Source organism: Marmota monax, unplaced genomic scaffold, assembly GCF_021218885.2.
Source record: "Marmota monax isolate L192 unplaced genomic scaffold, Marmota_monax_Labrador192_F-V1.1 WCK01_AAM20220418_F8-fsc00014, whole genome shotgun sequence".
In the NCBI taxonomy this organism is placed as follows: Eukaryota; Metazoa; Chordata; class Mammalia; order Rodentia; family Sciuridae; genus Marmota; species Marmota monax.
In genome coordinates this window covers 12422144-12446111 of record NW_026695222.1, presented here as the reverse complement: position 1 = coordinate 12446111, position 23968 = coordinate 12422144, and the positions used below count along the sequence as shown (strand labels likewise).

The 23968-nt window shown below is 36.9% G+C and overlaps 1 protein-coding gene across 4 annotated transcripts in view; it reads right to left on the bottom strand.

Moving 5' to 3' along the window:
- Positions 1 to 23968, bottom strand: part of Csnk2a1 (casein kinase 2 alpha 1) — a 60474-nt gene that overhangs the window by 11850 nt on the left and 24656 nt on the right. Inside the window, exons 2-6 of one of the 4 annotated variants that reach the window (XM_046433117.2) lie at positions 9206 to 9415; positions 6755 to 6866; positions 2534 to 2635; positions 1969 to 2019; positions 727 to 786 (exon numbers count right to left, since the gene is read on the bottom strand). In XM_046433117.2, coding sequence (XP_046289073.1) covers positions 727 to 786; positions 1969 to 2019; positions 2534 to 2635; positions 6755 to 6866; positions 9206 to 9306 — 426 coding nt within the window. In that variant the 5' untranslated portion in view covers positions 9307 to 9415. Of the gene's footprint in view, positions 1 to 726; positions 787 to 1968; positions 2020 to 2232; positions 2507 to 2533; positions 2636 to 2714; positions 6730 to 6754; positions 6867 to 9205; positions 9416 to 23968 lie in introns of those variants that run through there. The other 3 variants (XM_058575669.1, XM_058575670.1, XM_058575671.1) reach the window with 3 other exon arrangements.

The following is a 23968-nucleotide window of genomic DNA, read 5'->3' as shown; positions in this document are numbered from 1 at the left end:
TGGACAGATCAAATATCTCCGAATGCTTGATGTTAACCCTGTTTAATAAGAAACCTTAGCCAAGTCTTAGCAACTCTCTCCTCTATAAAATTGATAGAGCAAGATATTTGATGATCCCACTTGAGAAATCAAAGTTCACTCTCAATCACCAATCCCTAAACAGAGATTTATATAATCCTGAGGACAATGACCCTCTGAGGCTCAGTTAACGTTTGCTGTTTTACTTGTTGAATCATAAGTGAAATAAAAGTAAAGCAAAAGCTATCACATCAACTGTTTCACTCTCAGCTCTTAACATCTCTTTCAAAGGATTCTAAGTTATATTCCTACTAGACCCTATCCCCACAACCCTTACAAAAGTCTAAAGATTTTAATACCATTAGCTGTTGAAAACTTGAATGTGTAGGGTCCAGTGATGCACACCTATAATCCCAGTTGCTTAAGAGACTGAGCAAGGAAAGTAAAATTCAAGGCCAGCCTGGGCAACTTGGTGAGATCCTGTCACAAAATAAAAAGGGCTAGGGATGTAGGTCAGCAGTAGAGCGCTTACAAGGCCCCAAATTTAATCCCCAGTACTGAAAAAATACAAACGAACAAACCCACTTATATGTTTTCCAAAACACTTTACAAAGTTTATTCACTGGCTTTTCTACCATCAGTGGGACTATTTTACAAAGGTAAGATCAATTAAAATTAAAAAGATATTTGACATCCAAGGATCCTTACCTTCAGAATCTCATACATGTAAAATCGAATATCATAGTCTGTTAACGTCTGGTACAATTGCTGTCAAAGACAAATGCAATATTTGAGCCACAAAATAATGCTAAGAAGAAAGCAATTTCTCATTCTCACTCATTGTAATTCAAATTAAGACCTGGTTCCTTTGCCACACTTAGATCTGTCTGTTCACTGCTTTCTATATCTCCAACATAACATTCACTTAGAATTTGGGTCTTCATCTCTACATGTAAAAGTGAAGAATTACTTACTTAAATATATTGCTGAAGCTAAATCTACTATACTAATACATGTTAACAATTTAATTTGTTTTTTCCTTTACCTTCAGACCTCCTTTATAAAAGGCATTTTGGCAAAGACAGAACTTCTTTAGTAGGGAACTAACCCATCTTTGACTTACACAGTCAGCACTACAAATCACTAGTGGGTATACAGATGGCACAATGCCAAACCAGTTAAGCCAATTTAAAAGAACTATTCCAGTCTCAAGCTGAAAATAAATAAAAACAGCTGTATATAATTTTTTCAGTCTCCAAAAGGTTGCAGAATTTTTACATGTACATCTTTAAATGGTTAGTGGTATTATCTGACAAAGTTTACATTGAAGTTATTGTTCTGATTCGAAAATAGTTCCTCTTCTTTTTTCTCCTCAATAAAATGCACACATTTATTAATAACTAACAGTCTTCATATGACTGGTACAAGGACAGGTCAAATACCTTACAACTTGTACTGTAATAGAGTACCTACATTTTCCGTTGTACTGGAATTAAGAACTGTGAAACAAGTAAGTCTCTGGATGAGCTAGGATTCAGACATTGTTGTAGAGGTAGAATTTGACTACACCCTTCTTTATTCCTCACCTCTTAAGATTTATGGCCCAAGGAGATGGGGGTGTAGCTCAGTGATAGATAGGGCACTTATCTAGGGATGTGAGGCTCTGGGCTTAATCACCAGTACCACCTGGGGAAAGGAGATCCCAAAGTTTCTGAGGAATCCCAGTGATGATCAAAACACAGGGGTCATTATAAAAGGGCAAAATATGGAAAGTGGGTATTAATCGTATAAGGATTTTTTTTTTCTTAAGTCTTAAACATTTTGCATCATAAGGATGAAAAACTGATTTAAAACCACTAAGAAGCAAGCTCTTTTAACCATCACCCCCAGAAAGGTTTTCCATGTGGTCTAAAAACCCAACAGCTTAAAATGGTTGGCTATATATTATACCTTGAAGTCTGTGTTGTTTACGTGTTCAAAAACCAAGGCAGGGGTTCGAGACTAGGGGAGAGAAAAAGAAAACACACATTAGTAATAGCCTTGGCAGCTTTTGTGGGCACAAAGTTTGTGGATGCTGTGTGGTGAATTTGGCAGTCCTTGCCTCAGAAGTAAGGAACCCTTTATTGCTACAAGCCCCCCCACTCTGATCGTCACCACACTTAGGTCATTTTTTGGGATGGATTTCAAACAGAAGACATGGAGCTGAAGTCTCACCAGGCTCTAGGCAGCCCGACATTGCGCCCATCGCCCATCGGCATCGGACCTGAGTTTGCAAAATGGATTAACACATTTCAGTTTCCAGTGCTATCAGTCTCTTAGCCTAGAAGAATAAGAAATAGTCTGTGGGTGGAGGTCTCTTTGAAAGAAAGACCTAAGCTAGTTAAATGGTATATCTGATTAAGCACTTATAATGCCAGACTGAATGGTGAAAGGGAGAATAGAAAGAGGCAAGTTGTGCTCCAATTCCAAGACCACCTAGGCCCCGGGGGGCCTTGCTAACACCTACTATACTCACCACAGGGTCTTTTACAATGTCTGCCAGTGTGATGATGTTGGGACCGCCTCTCAAATTCTCCAAAATCTTTATTTCTCGCTTAATTTTCTTCTTTTTTACTGGCTGAAAGGGTAAACGTATATCAGCAAAAACAATTATTTCAGAGTATTTTAACAGGTAGGATAATACATAAATGGCTTACTTATGAGCTCCTTGAAGGAAGGAAATGTGTCAGACTCGTCTCTGAATCCCCTTCTCCTACCACTGTGCCAGGCACTCTGCAGGTACTTACAAAAGTTGAATTAAAGGGGAAAAGATTTCCACTCCAAAGGCTATAGTTCCACAGAATTAGCATTTAATTTCAATTGACAGTCTTAATACATTGTTTTAAAACCTTACAAACTAGCAGTTTAAATGACTGGTAATCCTAAGGTATACTGTAAAAACACTTCTTGTCCTCTAGGATGAAACACTGATTCTCTTCATTCCTTCCTCTAAGTGTGTGACCCTATGTGAAGAAAACAGGAGCAACAGCAAGGACAGCCAAACTGTTTCTGTGCAGCATAACCTGTGAGTCAGGTGTGGGCTTCATAGTCATGACTGCTATCCGTGCCAGCCCCATCTCCATTCCTGCTGGCTGTGTACCCTTGGGCAAATTTCTTAACTTCTTTAAGACTTTCATTACATGTAAAAAGAGGACCCAGCAAGAATCAAATGAGGTTATCTGAAAAGACCTCAGAACATGGTTGGGCATAACACAGAAAATACATGTTTAGCCTTATCTGAAGAGTGTAAAACAATGCTGGCTCAAGAAAAATATGATGCAATCCACATGTGTAATCTTAAAGGTTCAATAGTCACATCAAATAAGTAAAAATAGACATTAATTTAAAAGTATGTTTTATTCAACTTATATTCAAAATCTTATTGCCCCTTGCTTTTTAAATTCTGAGACAGGTCTAGTTGCTTAGGGTGCTGCTAAATTACTGAGGCGGGCCTAGACCCGGGGATCATCCTGTCTCAATTTCCTAAATTGCTAGGATTACAGGCATACGCCACCACACACAGCCTAAATCAGAATGTTGAGGATGAAACTGGGAATGTATTTTTAGATAGTTCCCAGGTTGATGATCTTGGTCCAGGAACTACAGTACTATAAAACTCTTTTAACCTTAAGTTCTAGTTCTGGTACAGCAGGAAGCAAGCAGGTTTTAGAAACAGTCCTAAAAGCCTAGCTTCGTAGCTATATGGCTTTGGGAAAAACATCTAAAGGTTTCTCAACTTTATTTTTATTACTGGTAGAAAAGGACTATAGTTCCCTCAGAGTTGTTGTGATATGTATGTCCCATTGCAAAGATGACACTTAATAGAAGTAAGTATTTTTTATAGTCACTTTTATATAGTCCACATTCAATTCAACTCAAAGCTTTACCTTGCTCCTATGAGAACTCAGTACATTAGCTGGCTGGCTGTGAAGCAAGGTCATCAGTATTCCCATTTTGCTTCACCAGATCAGATCTTTTTGATCTGTGGGCCTATCTAGGAGATTTTCTCCCCTCCAGAGACAAACCCATCAATCCACCGCCTGTTTTCTACTACATTACTATTTCCCAATAGCTGATTTATGGCAAGACGACAACAACAACAACAAAACAACCAACAACTATTGGTCTACAAATCTTTTATTTAATCTTAACTTCTAAAGTTGGTTTAATATGGACCAGGTAGGTGACTTACACCCCAGTTCAATGTGATTACTGTAACTTTTACTGGATAAAACAGGCAGAGATAGACTAAAATTTTTCTTAAGAAAAAAAAAAATTCTGAGTTGAGATCAAAATATGGCCTTATGCATGTTAGATAAGCACTCTACATTTGAGCTACATCCCAGTCCTAAAAATTTTAAATATAGTTTGTGAAGGACAGTTATACATCTACCTTTTAAGACTGTGAGGAAATTCAGAAATTATCTTTTCTAGGAAGGTGAGAGCCATTGGTGGTCATGACTGAACAGTGATTTAGAAATTTATTTTCAGCCCAGTTTTCCTAACTATATACGGTATAGTATACTTTCTCTCTCTGTCAAATATATATAATAAGTATTATCATCTCCTTAAAAGACATATAAAGGGGGGGCTGGGGCTCAGTGGTAGCTCAGTGGTAGAGTGCCTACCTTGCACTGTGAGGCACTCGGTTCGATCCTTAGCACCACATAAAAATAAATAAGGGTATTGTGTAAATTTACAACTAAAAAAAATATTTTAAAAAATACATATATAGGGCCTGCAGCTGTAGCTCAGTGGCAGAGTACTTGTCTAGCATGTGTAAGGCACTGGGGTTCAATCCTTAGCACCGCATAAAAATAAATAAAATAAAGGTATGCTATCTACCTACAACTACAAAAAGAAATTTAAAAATAAGACATATTTTATATATATTTCATCCAAAGATTGCTGAAAACACTTTCTTCTGAGCAGCTCATGGTACCTTCTGCAAAATAGACCATATTTTAGGCCACAAAGCAACTCTTAGCAAATAAAAAAAATGACATAAATAACATTTTCTCATTCTATCATATAGTTTCCAGTATGAACACCATCTTACAATAACAGAATTTCAGGCACCAAGTAAGTCACCATACACATTTTCATATCAGATCCCTATAAAAAGCCTAAGAAAGGTAGGTAAAACAAAATTCTCTCACTTTCACAATGAACTACCATGGTTGACTGCTATTAGAGTTTGGATTAAAGTGCAAGTGTTCTGATTTCCAGCCTACTTCTCTTTCTTCATGTGATGTCAGATATAAATATTTAAATAATGGTTCTGAAATGGTAATGAAGAACCCTAGCAAATTCCCAGGGTCACAGTAGAATACTTTAAATTTTGAGGGAAATTCATCAATCACACTTGATATTAGCAAGACAGTAAGTACATTACCAGCCTGAGGTAGTTCGTAGTTTCAACATTTGTTTGCATTGTATGTCTTTTTGAGGACCTATTTTTATGAAGCTGGGTTTTCAGGTTGTTGCTGTGATAAATGCAAGTACTATGCAAAAAGTCAGTGTAGACCAGGAAATGAGCATGGTGGTGTCCACACAGATCCCAATATTTGAGAAGCAGTGAAGTATACACATCTCAATAGCAATCAATTATGGTTACATAAGAATAATTATTTCTTTAAATGAATGTGTATCAATCTCTTGATGGCCACCAACTTATTAAATATAATCACTTTATTATCCTAATTAGAATAAGATGTACTCCATGCTTGTATAAATAGTTCAAAATAGACTACTGTCATTTATTAACTAAAAAGAACACATAAAAATTTAAAGAAATAACTATCACTTATTTATTTGAACAAAGTTCCTATTAACATACAGAACCATTAGGTATTTCTTTTGGCTTAGGATTACCATAAAGAAAGAAACAACAACAAAACACCATTAAGACAATGTAAAAATGTATCTGCTGTAAATTAGAAACAGCTTGGCTTGTAACCGAGTTGGTTACCTGTAGTAAGGAACTATGGAATAAATTCCCAACAATAGTGCACACTATAGTAATAACTAAATTAAAAGTTGCATATTAGTAGCCCATTGGCCAAATATGGACTGTGCAGATTTTTTTTTTTTAATCTTGAGTCATTTAAATAATCAGGTATTCATACATTAACAACAGTTTCTGGCTTCTTTTTGTAAAACAGAAATTAAGCAACAATGGAGTTGTACTGCAAAAAGAAAACAAAGACTGAGAAGCAGCGACCTCCTTCTGAAGGGATATGTGCTTCCCGATTTGCATCAGTCCCTATCACATCACCTCAATACAGGAAATTACAGCAGACAAGATGCACTGATGTCTCTGCTTGTCTCTTTAAGGTCTGCCTTTGTGCCCTCTCATCCTTTTAAAGTAGAGGTAATGATTTATTTATTGAAAACAAAACCATAGACAGTAATTAAAAATTTAGGAAATGAATATTAGGCAAAACCTAGGAGACAATGTGTTTACTTTCATTCTCTGCCACAGCATAACTATACGACTTGAATCAAATCACTTCTTTGCTTCAGGTCATTATCTGTCAAACAAGGATTACCTGTTCTATCAACTTCAGAGAATATAATAAAATAAAGGAGTGAAAGCACTCCAAAAACCTCTCAAATGAGGTTATAAAAAGGCATCACTATTATTTTTAAAAACCTACATTCTAAATACCTCTAAAATCCTCTCTCTTATACTCACCTTGAGAATTTTAACAACAACTTTTTCATTATTTGTGATGTTGATGGCTTCGAATACTTCACTGTATTTACCCCGGCCTAACTTTCTAACCAGCTGATAGTCATCTTGATTTCTGTAGACAAAAAAAGTCAAAGTCACAATGATTTAAAAAGTTCAAATTATCAAGCAGCAAGCCAACTTATAAAATTCTATTATAGTAGGAGTTAGAAAAGGTTTTTCAAATGTTGTACTGCATTTTGGTTTCATACTGATGATTGAACTCTTGAGCACTCTACACTGAGCTTCATCTTCAGTGCTATTTACTTATTTAGGCTACTGGGATTGAACCCAGGGCACTTAACCACTGAGCCACACATCCCCAGTCCTTTTTAAAATATTTTATTTAGAGACAGGGTGTCACTAAGTTGCTTAGGATCTCAATAAGTTGCTGAGTCTGGCTTTGAACTTGTGATCTGCCTCAACCCTCTGAGCCACTAGGATAACAGGCAATACCACTGCACCAACTCCTTTTTATTTTGAAGCAGGGTCTTGTTAAGTTGCCAGAGATTACAGGCATGCACAATGACAACAGGCTCCACATATTTTTAATTGGCCTAATTTTTAAAAACAGAGTGCAAAAGCCTGGCACCAGGGTACATTCTTGTAATTCCAGTGCCTCAAGAGGCTGAAGAAGGAGGATCACAAGGCGAAGGCCAGCCTTAGCAATTTAGTGAGAACCCCTGTGTCAAAAAAAGGCTGGGGATATAGCTCAGTGGTATAGAGCCCAGTAGTGGGGATGGGGGCACCAAAATCCCAGAAATTGAAAAATGAAGCCTTTCAATGATTTCTTCAAATCCCAACTGCTTATACCCTGACATTCCACAAATGTTTAGTTCTTATTAGAATTTGTTATGTATGTTTTCAACAAGTATTTCTCTTAGAGATGGGCCTCTTTGCAGGTTAAGTGGCTTTAAATACATAAGCTTGATTTCCCACTTGCTCTCCAAGGCAAACATGGAGAATAATCCATGTTACAAAGTTCACAAACCACACTGCAGACCATAAACCATGGTTAGGGGTCCCATTCTCTACGTTGACTCATACTCCATCATTAAGAAGCAATGTCAATTGTCAAAAACAGAGGTTAAAAAAAAAAGGGGGAAATGTCACTTTTCCTGCCCTTGCTTCCAACTTAGAGGCTATGCTGTAAAGAATGAAAAACATGGCTTCACCAACAGGTCAAAATTTCATTTACTCTCAGAATGTATTATTTTCCATGGCAGTCATTCATTTCCCTCAGAAAGCTCAAACAAGTGAATGAAAAGAGAAGGCAAAGGTACTAAGAGCAACAGACAATGTAACAATCCTGGAGGTCTAGGGGAAGGAACCTTTCTTAGTTCTCATTAAAGCTCTCCTCCTATGTGAGGGCATATAAAACAAACCCAAGCAAGCAATGGCACCATGCCAAAAAATGACAAAGGACTGTTTAGTGCCACTTCAAGCAGAACTAAATGTAAAGCACTCAATCTGCAAATAGTGGTTCATATTACCTAGAGTCTGAAGTCTGGCACACATTTACTGGTATTGTGCCTCTGGTTCTTGATGATATCTTTGAAGCACACAGTGTGCCTCTTTATGCAGAGACAAAAGTATTTACTGCTAAGAATCATTGCATAACCACTATAAAGAATACAACCTCAGAAAATTCAGAGAGACAGTTGTGAACCACTTATATAGGCTATGTAATCAGAGCTGTATCTTTATGAGCTTTCGGGCTTTCTTTTGCACTTGAATGTCAAAACAGTTTTATCACAAAACTATGATCAGATCAATTAAATGTAATGCCACACTGGGACAGGAAATGCAAACATTTAAATGAGTCTGCACAGAGAATCAGAAGGGCAAACACAGCTGTTCAGGCAGACTACAACTGTTCAAGATGGAATCTGGGCTGAATTCCATGTTAAAAATGCCTAGTCTCATGATAAGGGCAAATGTTTAAGGATTTAATTTTGCTTCTCATCAAAAAGAGGACACCTTTCTGGAGAACTGTTCCATCCTTTAGTATCAGCATGGGACAACATTCGCTGACCTCAAAAATACTTTATGTAAGAGTTTTGTGTTTTCAAAGTCTCTCAGGCACTAATTCTCACCTGTTTGCAATAACCTTAGCTTGAGACACAAGCTCATAGCTACCACCTTCATGTACAAAATATATAAATGAGAGAAAAGGAAACATAGAAAATGATTTTTAAAGTCAGTCCTTCAAAATTGTTACCTTACCAAAACAATCCTCTGCTTCTTTACTACAGAACCAAATTTGCAGCTCAAAAAAAAAAAAAAGAAAGAAATCACAAGCTGAACTTCAACCTTGAGGTCTGGAGAAGCAGAGTTGGGAAGATTTACTGACTCAATGAATCCACAAGACTCAGTATTCTGAGTGAGGACAGTGAAGAAAATAGGAATAATTACCCCCATTCCACCACATGTGACTCATAATCCCAGTACTCTCGGGGTCTGTGTGTATTGACATCTGTGTAAACTCTGGCCCTGCTTGGCACGGGTCCCGACATGTCAGACAGGTTGGCGGACAAAGCTGAACTTGAGGCTTGAAGATCTGGCAGTCACTGTGTGCAGAGATGGCTGGGGGTAAGACCTTGTTTCAGACCTGTTTTCTTCAAACTGCAGAGACAAAATGCAAAAGTCCAATAAATTATTATTATTTTTAAGTACAGAGGAAGAAAAAAGTTTTACAAATAATAACGGCCTTAATTATACCTTAGGCTCTCCTACCTATTAATCCATGAATAAATCCCAACTATGTTAACCACAATGTTGTTCTTCTTTTTTTTTAATTTCTTTTAGTTTAGTTGAACACAATATCTTTTATTTTTATGTGGTGCTGAGGATGGAACCCAGGGCCTTGCACATGCTAGGCGAGTGCTCTACCACTGAGCCACAACCATAGCCCCACAATGTTCTTATTAATATGGAGGGGGGAAAAATCCTAAGATAGATACTAAAACTTGATGTTGGTCCGAATCATATTTTGCAAAGCAGTCTATAACTTCTGTATGAAATGAATGTTCTTTGTAAAATAGTCTAGAAAAGGCAAAAATGGCATTGAGAATAGATAAATCAGCATTTACCACTGTTCACACATTACACAAAGTACTGGCAGGAACAGTACTTTCCTTTCAGCAGCTTTCTACAACTTAAGAAGGAGTGCCAAAAGGTTCTAGAATGGTGGCAAAGTTGAGAATACAAATTGTCAGTTTGACTTTAATATCTGATGAAAAACAGAAAGAAAATAATGTCATATATCTTAAATGTTATCTTATACTGATCCAAATCATTCAAAGAATCTTATATAATAATTAGCAGACATTTGAACATTGGAAAGACGTTTGATTTCATTAAATCTAAAAACAGAAATCAGTAATTTCCTCTTGCTTTGTTTAATATAGAAACTTAATAAACACAGTATTAGGTATATCAGCTAAGCTACTGCAAAATGATTCTAACAAATCAGTCTATCAAGTCAAATGCATCCCCTGACTATTCCAACCTTTTGTCTTCATTCTCTGAAAATCCTACAGCATTCATTGATTCCCTTTACTATGCATTTTAATTAAAATTGTACTGAGTCTTTATATATGATAATTAACACATCTTCTATGTAGTTTTCTGGTTGAGACTGATCAGTCTCAAATTATTAGGAAACACTGGACAAACAGAAAATGAGAAAGCATCTTTAAAAGAAAGGGAGATTCTAAGTAATATTATTATCATAAAAGAAAAAGGGCTGGATGATGTGGCACACTCCTGTAATCCCAGTGGATCAGGAGGCTGAGGCAGGAGGATTCCAAGTTAAAAGCCAGCCTCAGCAATTTAGCAAGGCCCTAAGCAACTTGGTGAGACCCTGTCTCTAAATAAAGTACAAAAAAGGGCTGGGGATGTGGCTCAATGGTTAAGCACCCCTGGGTTCAACTGGTACCAAAAAAAGAAAAGACAAAGGAAGGCTAACGACATATGAGTAAATGTAATACATTATTCTAGACTGTACACTGTACTGCAGGGTTGGGATGATATGAAAACAACAATAACAATGGAGCATGGATGAGAGATTAGTGTGCTAATAAAAATTATGAAGCTGGCACAGACTTATTTATGATAGTTAAGAGAATATCATCTATTCTTACAAAATTTTCCTGACGCCAGGCACAGTGCTATAATCCCAACAGCTCAGGTCAGGAGGCTAAGGCAGAAGATTGCAAGTTCAAAGCTAAACTCAGCAAAAACGAGGCACTAAGCAGCTTGATGAGACCCTGTCTCTAAATACAAAATAGGGCTGAGGATGTGGCTCAGTGGTTGAGTGCCCCTGGGTTCAATCCCCAGTGCAAAGAAGAAAAACTTTTCCTGAAGTCCTTAAGGTAAAAGCTCATGATGTATATAATATACCCTTAAATGGTTCAGAAATAAATGTGCCCACATGTGTGTATATATAAAGTACACATGAAAGCACAATCACAGGGTAAAATATTACAATAATAAATCTGGCTTAAGGGGATACATACATCCTTTGTACTATTATATGTTTTTGTGCAAACATTTTAAAAAATTGTGTTAAAATATGTAAAATATAAAATTTAAACCATGCTAAAGTATACAGTTTAGTAGCAATGAACACATTCACATCCTTGTGCAACTATCACTACACCATCTGTTTTTTTTTTTTTTTAAATATTTATTTTTTAGTTTTTGGCGGACACAACATCTTTGTTTGTATGTGGTGCTGAGGATCGAACCCGGGCCGCACGCATGCCAGGCGAGCGCGCTACCGCTTGAGCCACATCCCCAGCCCTACACCATCTGTTTTTAGAAATTTTCCCCATTCTGAACTGAAACTGCACCCATTAAACACTAGCACCTCACCTCTGGATTCTTGCATCTACAATTCTGTCTTCTGCTCTATGAGATGACTACTTCAAGTACCCTGTACATGCAGAACAAGACGATACCTGGTTTATTTAATTTAGTACAATGTCTTGAAGGCCCATCCACACTGTAGCATGTTTAAGAATTTCATTTCTTTTTAAGACTGAACGATAACTGGAATTTATACACCACTATTTTGGGGGGTAGTACTAGGGATTTAGCCCGGAGGTGCTTTCCTTTACCTATTTCAGTCTCTGAGCAGCTGTGATTTCAGGTAATGTGCCACCACACCCAGCTGTATTTACTGCATTTTGCTTATCCATTCATTTGCTGACAGGCATTTGGGTTGATTTCACATTCTACTACTGTAAATAATGCTGTGATGAACATGGATGTACAAATATCTGTTTGAGACTCAGCTTTCAATTCTTTTGGGTACATACCCAGAAGTAGGAATGCTCACTCAAATGGTAGTTTAATGCTTAATTTTTTGAGGAATTACCATTTTGCTTTCCACAAACAGTTATATCACTTTACAGTCTCACCAAAGTACACAAAGGTTCCCACACAGTACACAAAGTTTCCAATTTCTCCTAATTGGTATGAAGTGGTATATTATTGATTGTGATTTGTATTTTCCTAATGATTAGGGATGTTGAAGATCTTTTCATGTGCATATTAGCCATTTGTATATCTTCTCTGAAGAAATGTCTATTCAAAGCATTTATGCATTTTGTTGTCTGTTTCTGGTATCACAGGTATTCTACTTTTAACTTTTTTCTCCTATGTAAATTTGAAGTTATTTCCAATGAAAGTTTGAAACAGTATAAAAAAACCTCATGGCCATAAAGGGAAATTTATCCATAAACACACAGCCACTTGATAGCAGTAGCAAGGATCAAAAATCAAATTTCTGTCTGTCTTGTGACTGTGATCTCTCTTGCCAAGTAATCATAAACTAGTTAGATAACAATATAACTATAAGCATTTACTATGTGCCATATATTGCTTTATAAGGATTTATTTCATTTAATCCTTACCATAAGGAAGTAGTTAGGAAGTTGCCATTATCCTCATTTTTATAGAGGAAACTGAGGTAAAGAAAGGTTAAGGGACCTGATTAAAAAAACAAGGGGCTGTATTTCATACCCGGTTGGCCTGTTTTCAGACTTTCAAAGAGTTAATTGTATTTACCATATAGGTTTGTAGGGAAGGACCGGAATTAATGTGATTATGCTTATTTGAAAGCTGTGAGCCTGGCGCAGTGGCCCATGCCTGTAATTGCAGCCACTCAGGAGGGTAGGAGGATCTTGAGCTGGGTCAAACTCAGTGCTTAGCAATTTAGCAAGGTCCTAAGCAGCTAGGTGAGACCCTGTCTTTAATAAAATACCAAAAATGGGCTAGGGATGTGGCTGAGTGTTAAGCGCCCTGGGTTCAATTCCTAATACTTCCCCACCCACCAAAAAAGAAAGCTGTGAGATCTGTGAGGTTTTAAGCTAGAGTTTAGCTACCAAAGGAAGATAAGCCAGAAAAGATGCCTCTTATTCTGATGGTTTCAGAGGCTTAAAGCTTTCAGAGGAATAGCATGAGACCAGAAGGTGGGCAATGCTATGCTCCATATGTGTGAAAAACACAATCAATGATACCAGGGCTCCCCACCCCAAATACATGAAATTAAAATCATGTATTTACTTATGAATTCTCCTATCCAAGAAACTCGTGTAATTTGTTTCTGTCCAACAGAAACCTTCTGGTGCCAGGCATGATGGCACACCCCTAGAATCCCAGGAAAAGCAAGGTGCTAAGCAACTCAAAATAAAATACAAAATAGGGTTGGGGACGTGGCTCAGTGGTTGAGTGCCCCTGAGTTCAATTCGCGATACCAAAAACTTTTAGTTTACCAAAACCAAATAGATAGACAGATAGATAGATAAAACAAAAACCCCCAACCTCTGGTGTTACATAAATGTATGTTCTCAATGGCCAGAAAACAACAACAAAGTCATTCAAAGTACCAAAACTTCTCCCACCCAGTATTGGGGATTGAGCACAAGGGCACTCTACCACTGTGCTACATCCCCTTCTCATCAAACATTCCTTCAGGCAGTACTGGGGACTGGATTCAGGGCCTTGAACAAGCAAGGTGAGCACTCTACCACTGAGCTATATCCCCAGCTCTTCGTATTTTTAATTTTTTAGACAGGATCGCACCAAGTTGCTGATGCTAGTCTTGAACTTTCTATCCTTTTGTCTAAGTCTGAGTTGCTGGGATTACAGGTATATGTCATACTTAAAAGTCTATAAAAATTTTCAAATATTTCTTTGATTTTACCAATAATAGTGCAAATTGAAACAGGCACACACCAAACAAACAAAATACCGAAAGCAGATACTTTTCTTATTGTATCTGCTTATCTTATATTTTCTTATATGTCCCAAAGACATATCATCTGAATTATAGGATAACTACTATGCCTACATTGACAGCAGGCAGAAGACATCAGGAAAACAGGTAAGATATGTGTGTGTGCTTAGTAAAACAGCCAAAATAATAAAGCAGCATTAAATGAACAGATATCTAAATATCTTTATAAGACACTCTACTCTCCTGCACTTTTGTTTTTGTTTTATGGTACTGGTGACTGAATCCTGGGCTTCACATAAGCTAGGCTACGTGCTCAACCACTAAGCTATAACCCCAATCTTTTTTTGTTTTGAGGCAGAGACTAAGTTGCCCAGGGGAGCCTTGAATTTGAGATCTTCCTACCTCAGCCTCTGGGAGTAGCTGATTTACAGGCCTGCATGCCAGATGCTTGTTATTTTTTAAACCAATAAGACACCCTTCATTTGTGGCTCTCAAAACCCCTTTTCTAAGCGCTTAAGAAGTTGTAAAGCCAATGGGCACAGTGGCGCGCGCACATCTGTAATCCTAATGGCTTTGGAGGCTGATGCAAGAGGATCATCAGTTCAAAGTCAGCCTCAGCAACTTAGTGAGATCTTGTCTCCAAAAAACAAAAAAGGCTAGGGATATATTTCAGTGATTTAGCACCCCTGGGGTTCACTCCCTGGTACCAAAACGAAAAGAAAGAAATTATAAAACACCATCAATTTAGTAACTGCGACTACATGCATTAGAACGATTAGAACAAGTAGTGTTCCCTAAGTGGTAAGAACCTGCACTGGAGTTCTAGTTTTCACCTAACTGCGCTTATGGAGTAAAGGGAAGAGCAAGTGAGATAATCTTCCAGAAAGGGCTTAGAAACAATACTAACATTAAATGATTACCATGACATAGCTCTTTAGTGAAAACTAATAAAGAACTTATCTTCATTTTTTTTTTTAAATATTTATTTTTAGGTGTAGATGGACACAACACAATGCCTTTATTTTTATGTGGTGCTGAGAATCCGCGTCCCACCCATGCTAGGTGAGCGCTCTACCACTGCGCCACAATCCCAGTCCCTTTTGTTTTCTTTAAAATACAAAAAAGTACAAAATTTACCCTTGTGAAGGGTAAATTGTGGCCAAACATGACTTCACAAAAATAAGTGGAACTATTCCTCAATATCTATTCACTAGTCCATGCTTCTATTGCAATCTTACCACCCAGTCTTCCACAGCACTCTTTAGGCCTTGACATTCTCTGTGAAGAGCACAGTATGACTAATTACTAATGAACCTCTTGAGATTCTCAAGTACTATTCTGAATGACCTGTGCAGCTCTGGGTTTCATTAACTGGGACCTAATTTATGAACTGGTGGATTTGATTCTCCATTGGGAGGCTGACTAGCTACTGATTTGTAGTATCCCAAAGAGATGCTTCTCTTTAGTTTTATGAAAACTAAATAATGTGCTTTCAGTAAAAGATACTCACATGAATTTCAAATGGTTGGCCTTCATTAATTATATGGGCGGGGGGGGGGGGGGATAAAACAGGATTCCTGAAACGTGGCTCTGCAATTTCAGGTAAGTGGAAATACAAGGCTAAGAAAAGGATAGTGTTGGGGGGGCAGGGTTGTGGCTCAGTGGTAGAGCACTTCCTAGCATGCATGAGGCACCGGGTTCAACCCCGGCATCACATAAAAATAAAAACAAACAAAAATATTGTGTCTACAACTTAAAAAAAAAAAAAAAGAAAAAGAAAGGGATGGCAAAAAACAGGTTATGTCATCAAAAACAAACATTATTTTATTCAGATATAGTATTTCATTTGCTCCTATGTAAAGTGTTTGTATATTTCATATGCAGCCGAACAGAAAGGAAAACAAGAACAGCCTAAATTTCTTAAATTACTAGTTTGGTTCTTTCAAACATTCAAAAGAGCCTTTGTCCATCCCATAAATACATAAACATCTACTATGAAAAGCACTATGCTAGGATTTAGGAATACAGCTGTCCTTGAGTTTCTTCAAGGGATTGGTTCCAGAATGCCCTGCAGACACCAAAATCCACAAATGCTCAAATTTCTTATCTAAAATGACACTGCATTTGCATATAATCTATGCACAGCCTCCTGAATGCTTTTAATTAGGTCTACCTTATTTATGCTGCAATGTATAATATGTATGATACCTAATGCAATGTAAATGCTACATAAATAGTTGTTACACCTTCTTGTTTAGGGAAAAAGAAAAAAGTCTGCACATATTCAGTAAGATGCAACTTATCTTTCCGAATATTGTATCTTTTTAAATATTTATTTTTTAGGTGTAGATGGACACAACACAATGCCTTTTATTTTTATGTGGTGCTGAGAATCGAACCCGGGTCCCGCCCATGCTACGAAAGTGCTCTACCACTGAGCCAGAATCCCAGCCCTGAATACTGTATTTTTAAATCCTTGACTTGTTGAATCTACAGATGCAAAATCCATAGATACAGAGGGCTAACTGTAATAATGAATGAGCAAGGCAAATCAGGTGTGAGAAAATTTAGACTTACTTAAGATTTATCTGTGGACTCAGAAAAATGGAAATTCACTGAAAAAAATTTAAGCAGAAAAGTGACCTATAGGTATTGAAAAAACAACAACCAAAAAAAAAAACAAACAAACAAAAAAAAACTTTCCTCGGGCTGGGTATGGTGCAGGACTTAGGAAGACAGAAGGCTATTACAGTGGCCTATGTGAGAGAATGATGGCAGCTTTACCTAAGATGGCAGCAATGGAGACAAGTGAAGAATCAGTAAAACAGAATTTGTAGTGTAAACTCAATCACCCTGAGTAGATTGGAAAATGTGTTTGAAAGGTGGAAAGCCACTCAGATTTCTGGCTTAACAGATTATTGGTGCCATTCGTGGAGACAAAAAATTCTGGAAAGTAACTCACAAGACAGTTTTGGTCTTAATGTAAAAATGGCTTTGTGATGTTCAAAAGATATTCTGAACATAGTTAGATATTATAAATCTGGAGCTAAGAGTTTCTTAGCTTTAAACACCTAATCCTCTCAATGATTCTATGAAGCAGCATTACTTTCCCTAATGTACAAATAAGAAAACAACCCAAGAAAATTCAGCAGCTTGATCAAGAATACCCAGTACAGATGGAGTTGATATTCAAGCCAAGTTAGATGCTTTTTACCACATAAGAGTCTTCAAATCTTAATTTCATTATTGGATCTTAACTTTCCAAAATCAAGACTCCATCGTCCAATATCACCTTTAAAATTCATAGCACCTAGCCCATGGTTTTGCATTTTGTATTATGTTCCCCCTAACTCAGCCTCCCAAGTAGCCGGGATTACAGGACTGCACCAAAACCACCTGGCTAATGGGAAGACCGATCAATCTATCTTTTTGTTTTTTGGTTGTACCACGGTGGAATCCATGGCCTTCTGCATACTAGGAACGTTCACTACTGTTAAGCCATATCCCCAGCCTGGTCTTATATGTATATTTTTTCTTTCCTTTTTTAATTATTTTTAAAAATTTATATATGACAGCAGAATGCATTACAATTACACATATAGAGCACAATTGTTCATACCTCTGGTTGTATACAAAATATATTCACATCAATTCATGTCTTCATACATGTACTTTGGATAATGATGATCATCACATTGCACCATCATTTATAACCCCATGCCTCCTCCCTTACCCTCCCACCCCTCTGCCCCATATAGAGTTCCTCTATTCCTTCCATGCTCCCTCTCCCTACCCCACTATGAATCAGTCTACTTATATCAGAGAAAACATTCGGCATTTGGTTTTTGGGGATTGGCAAACTTCACTTAGCATTATCTTCTCTAACTTCATCCATTTACCTGCAAATGTCATGATTTTATTCTCTTTTATTGCTGAGTAATATTCCATTGTGTATATATATGCCACATTTTTTTTTAAATGCATTCATCTATTGAAGGGCATCTAGGTCCTGGTCTTATATTTTTTAAATAAAACAAAATGAAGCAGCCATCAATCAAAGTATAAGGCGTCCCTAAACACTTCAGGTTATCTGGTGCAAAATCAGGAAAACTGGAAAAAAAATTGAGCCATAAGTTCTTCTTCTTTTTCAATAAATTTTTTTGGTTGTGAATGAACCTTTATTTTTTATTCATTTTTTTAACGTGGTGCTGAGAATCGAACCCAGTGCCTCACACATGTTATGCAAGTACTCTACCATGGAGCCATAAGTTCTTAAGTTAATTGATCCTTCTGCTTTCTTTCTCTCTATACTATAACTTCTTCTATAAGTCTCTCTCTATACTATAACTTCTTCTATAAACAATTAAGATTTGTTTTTCTCTCCCCAAAATAATTCAAATTAAGAAACTATTGGAGAAATTTTATTTTAGTAACTTTGACAGTAGTTTATTTGGAAATTAGGAAAAGGTAACTGAGTACAGGATAACAGGAAGGTCAATTCTCCAATCCCTTGTTCATAATACAAATGTACCTTAAAAATCCAAACTACAGAAAAAGTATTCTTTCCTATTATTCTCATTTTAAATTACCTTACTTGACTCCCCACTGCTACATAAAAGGAAGTATATTTCTAGTAGCTGACAATTTAAGACCACTATATATCTCAAAGCCCTCAGGTTGTGTTATGGTTTGGATGTGAGGTATCCCCCAAAAGCTCATGTGTGAGACAATGCAATAAGGTTCAGAGGAGAAATGATTGGGTTGTGAGAGCCTTAACCCAATCAGTAAATTAATCCCCTGATAGGGATTAATAGGCAATTAATTGCCCTGATAGGGATTAATTGAGTGGTAAATGAAATGGTAGGGTATAGCTGGAGGAGGTGGGAATTGGGGGCGTGGCTTTGGGGCATATTGTGGATCGGGAGAGTAGAGTCTCTCTGCTTCCTGATCTCCATTATGTTAGCTGCTTCCCTCTGGAGCCAGCCTTCTTATGGACTAAGATCTTTGAAACTGACGGCCCTCATATAAACTTTTCTTCTCCTATAATTGTTCTGGTTTGGTCCTTTAGTCACAGCAAAAAAGCTGACTAAAACAGGTGGACTTTGAAGACATGGCTAAGTCTTGTTTGCTCAATGTAGAGTATTTTGTCAACAAATTTTCCCTTACTAAAGTCACACAATACCAAAGCCAATGACATGGATCTGCAAAACTATTATTTAGTAAAATATAACTAAAACTCCATTAAACCACAAAGCTAAATTATGCATTGCCAAAATCCTAAATTTACTGACATCATCAACTGTAGACTCAATTTCAATGTAAACTCTTCTTGTCCTTAACCAGTCTTTGTGGCTCTGGTTTCCCCCAATTTGGCAACTAAAAAGAAAACCAGAGACTTATTAATTGTCCAGTGACAGACAATTATTACACAAGTCCAATTAGTCATTATTGGTGTTTTGTTTTGTTTTTGGTGGTGGGGGGGGGTAACCAGGATTGAACCAGGGTTGCCATTCCCCAGCCCCTTTTATTTTTTGAGACAGGGGCTTGCTAAGTTGCTGAGGCTGGCTTTGAACTTGTGATTCTCCTGCTTGAGCCTTCCAAATTGCTGGGATTGCAGGCATGTGCCACACACAGCATCTGGCCACTTCTGCTACTTTGTTTTTACTGACGAATTTCCGTGTATTTGGGTGGACGGAAGATCGATCCCAGGGGACCTCTTTCACTGACCTACATCCTCAGTCTTTTTCATTATTTATTTTGAGATAGGGTCTTGCTAAATTGCCCAGCTTGACTCGAACTTGCTATCCTACTTCAGCCTCCTGAATTAGGTGGGATTACAAGCATGCAACATAACACCCACCTTCATTAATTCTTTCAAACCCTAGTGTTTATATAGCCTACATCAAAAGCAAAACTAAATAACTGTTCCTATCCTTAGATCATCCACACTGAATGAACAAATCTCATAATCACCCAGACAGGATAATGATTTCTGTAGTAAACAATGAGGAATGTGCTCAGACTACACAGATGACATGATTTAGGACTACTTGTTTAGACAAAAGGTAGCCCAATGAGGAAAACACCTTTTAAGCCCTGCTGCAGAGAATGAACTGTTCTTCTAACAAGCAGATAGCATGAACTGGTAAGAGGTGAACAAAATCTGGGGAACAAACTTGCCTTTTCTCCTTTACAAAAGTGGCAATGAATAGAAGGCTAACTAAACACACAAAAGCATAAGTAACTAATATTGAATTACATGTTGTAAATATTCATAGTTGCCTTTAATTTCTGATTTTCTTTTCCTTTCAAATTTAATAGCAGAATGCCATTTAGTAATAAGCATTTATTGAACATTTACTATGTTCAGAAAATGAGTGCCTGACTGGACCCTGGAGAGCAGAGAGAAAGTATCTCAGTCCTCAAACAAACAAAACTAGTCATTATAATCTAAAGTAATTAGTGCTTGAATCAATTAACTCGGAGCTGGGTTGTACCTCAGTGGTAGAGCGCTTGCCTCGTATGTTCCATTCTCAGCACCACAAAATAAATAGATAGATAAACAACTAAAAAAATTTTTTTTAAAGAATTAACTCTTGGTGCTCTACTTAATATTCATTCAATGAATATTTACAAAGTACCTAAAATGTTTTGAAGAAAAGTTATTAGGGAAAAAATAACATCTAAGCTTAAGTTTTAAAGGATGCATAGGAAGCACTCAGATGAAAAACACTAAAAATTGTTAAAAAACAAACAAACAAACAAACAAAAAAAAACTTTTAAGCAAATTAAGAATTTTAAAGAGCTACAGTTTGTCTCCTAAAATGACCAAAGGCTAGCGTATTGTGTTATTCCCTATAAGAAGCTCATCAGATAAGCAAAAACTTTGTATCTGATTTGGAGACTATTAGTCTACCACATTCAACCAAGACCATTTGTGTTTAAAACAAACAAAATCATTAATTCACAGTCATTGCAATTCTTTTTCTTCCTTTATCCATTCATTCCCCACACAAATCAGTTTTACTGCACAGGTCACAAAACAAAATGCCTAGAAAGGCAAGTAGCTAAAGGTGTAAAGATGATCTCTAAAAATTTGGTTAGAGCTTCTTGGTTTCCAAAGTAAGAAACCAAGATTTTTTTCCAGGCAATTTTCTTTTTCTCATTAATGGTGAACTAGGTTATTTGGATCCACCATTCCACTGAGAACAACTAAAGATAATGTGCACAGGCATGCTCTTTCATTCGTAAATAAGAAAGAGGAGCAATTATAGCCAAAGGTAAGAAAATGAGAACCTAGAGAAGCAAATCAAGGAAGTCCAAAGGACCTTTGTTGATCCCCAAGAAGCAGAATTTTGTTCTGATTTAAGTCACAGTCAAGAGTCTTCACAATGTGAGAAGTCTAATAGGAGACCTTTCCCAAAGGTACCAGGGACTTCAGAGAGCTAGCTACACCCTTAGTGTAGTGCTGAGTGGAAGATCCACAGAGGAATTAAAGTTCTATTGGAGAGAATATCTTACGCTTGTAAAGTGTTCTCTGGATGCCTGACCAAAAAAAAAAAAGTGCTGTCCAATTTATAATAAAACATAACTAGGAATTGAATATCCCAAAAGAACTGGCAGAAGAGACAATAGGAACCACCCCCCCAGAGATGACTGACATTAACAAATGAAATATATTGCAATAATAAAATCAATAAAGCTGAAAAGAAAAGTGATCAAAGAAAAACAGGATAAAAATTAGCAAAAGTCAAAACTATGGAAAAGTGAGAAATAATTTGGTAAAAGGGTTTGATATAGAAAAAACAAAGTCAAAAGAGAAATCTGAAAACAAGCAGGGATGATTTCATCTGAATAACGTGAGAACAGCTTATATTCCAAAATTGCCAATGAATTCAAGATAGTTATACATTTGCAGTGTGCTGAAGAAGAAAAATCCAAAATTAAAATTCTACTACTATAAAAATAACATTTTATCATCAAGCAATATCTAAGGATAAAGAATCCCATTTGGAAGATTTGAGCTGAAAGAGAAAACAAAGAGCAAAAAAGTGGAAGGTTTATGGAAGACTATACATAAAAGAATAACAATATTTGTAGAACTTAAAAAAAAAAAGATTTGGGGATGTAGCTTAGTGGTAGAATGCTTGTCTAGCATGTGCAAGGCCCTGGGTTCAATCCCCAGTACTGTTAAAAAAGTTAAAATAAAAAACAGAAAACAGATTTAAAGTGAGCACAGTGGCACACAACTATAACCCAAACTATCTGGGAAGCTAAGGCACGAGGATCTCACTGGATTCAATCCCTAGTATCACAAAATAAATAATAAAAATACCCAACAACAAAAGCATATATACTGATAAAATGGCACATTAAGTTCTAGGTATTTTTATTATCTAAAAAAGAGGCTAGGGGCTGGGGTTGTGGCTCAGTGGTAGAGCGCTCGCCTAGCATGCATGAGGCACTGTGTTCGATCCTCAGCACCGCCTAAACACAAAATAATGTGTCCACCTAAAACTAAAGATACATAAACAAATGTTTAAAAAATAAAATAAATTTTAAAATAAATAAAATAAAAAGAGGCTAAAGTCAGGCACAGTGGCACACACCTGTAATCCTAGCAGCTCAGGAGGCTGAGGCAGGAGGATCAGAAGTTCAAAGCCAGCCTCAGCAACTTAGTAAAGCTCTAAGCAACTCAGCAAGACCCTGTATCTAAATAAAATATAAAAAGGGATGGAGATGTGCCTCAGTGGTTAAGCACCCCTGGGTTCAATTCCCAGTACCAAAAAGAAAAATAAAGAGGATAAAGTTATCAAGTAATAATGCATGCTAATAAGTCATGGCTACAAAGTTTTAATATCTACAATAATTACAGAACACAAATAGCATACATTTCCAAACTAGAAAGAAAAAAAAAATACAAAAGAATGGCAAGGTACTTTTTTTTCAAAAAAACTTCAGAATAGTCAGGCACAGTGGCACATACCTATAATTCCAGCAGCTGAGGAGGCTGAGGCAGGAATATCCAAAGTTCAAAGCCAGCCTCAGTAATGTAGCAAGACCCTGTCTCAAAATAAAGAATAAAAAGGGCTATGGATGTGGCTTAGTGTTTAAGTGCCTCTGAGTTCATCCCTGGTACCAAAAAATAAAAATAAATAAATAAATCCAGAAGACAAGAATCTGAGGTTGGGGGGTTTAAACTGAATTATGACTAATAAAATATAAATGAAATAAATCACCCAGGTAAAAGACAAAGACTATCAGTCTAGATTAAAAATCCAGCCAGGGGTGGGGGCACACACTATAGTTCTAGTTACTTGGGAGGGTGACGAGGAAGAAATCAACAAAGCCCAGAAGTTCAAAGGCAGTCCTGGACAATACTATGAGGTCTCATTTCAAAAAAGAAGAAAAAGAAAAAACACAAACCAAATGAACTAGACTTATCAAATCAACTTTGAAAAAGGATAATAAGTCTACAAGCATCACACTGTCTTATTGTAAGACTTACTACTAATTTACAGCTATCAGTACATTGTGGGACTGGCAAAGGGATACAAAAGATCAATGAAACAGAATGAAAAATAGAAACATATTCACACAAATAGAGCTACTGATTTTTGACAGAGAGACAAGGAGAAAATATTTGCAAATCATATTTGACAAATAAAAAACTCAAGAAAGTTAGGTACATGGCACACACCTGTAATCCCCATGGCTCAGGAGGCTGAGGCAGAAGGATCATAAGTTCAAAGCCAGCTTCAGCAATTTAGAGAGGCCCCCAAACCCCTAAGCAACTGGGCAAGACCCTTTATCTAATACACAAAAACAGCTGGGGAGGTACTCAGTGGTTAAGCACCTCAAGGTTTAATCCCCAATACAAACACAAACAAAAAACCCACCACCAATAACCAAATTAAAAAATGGGCAAAAGA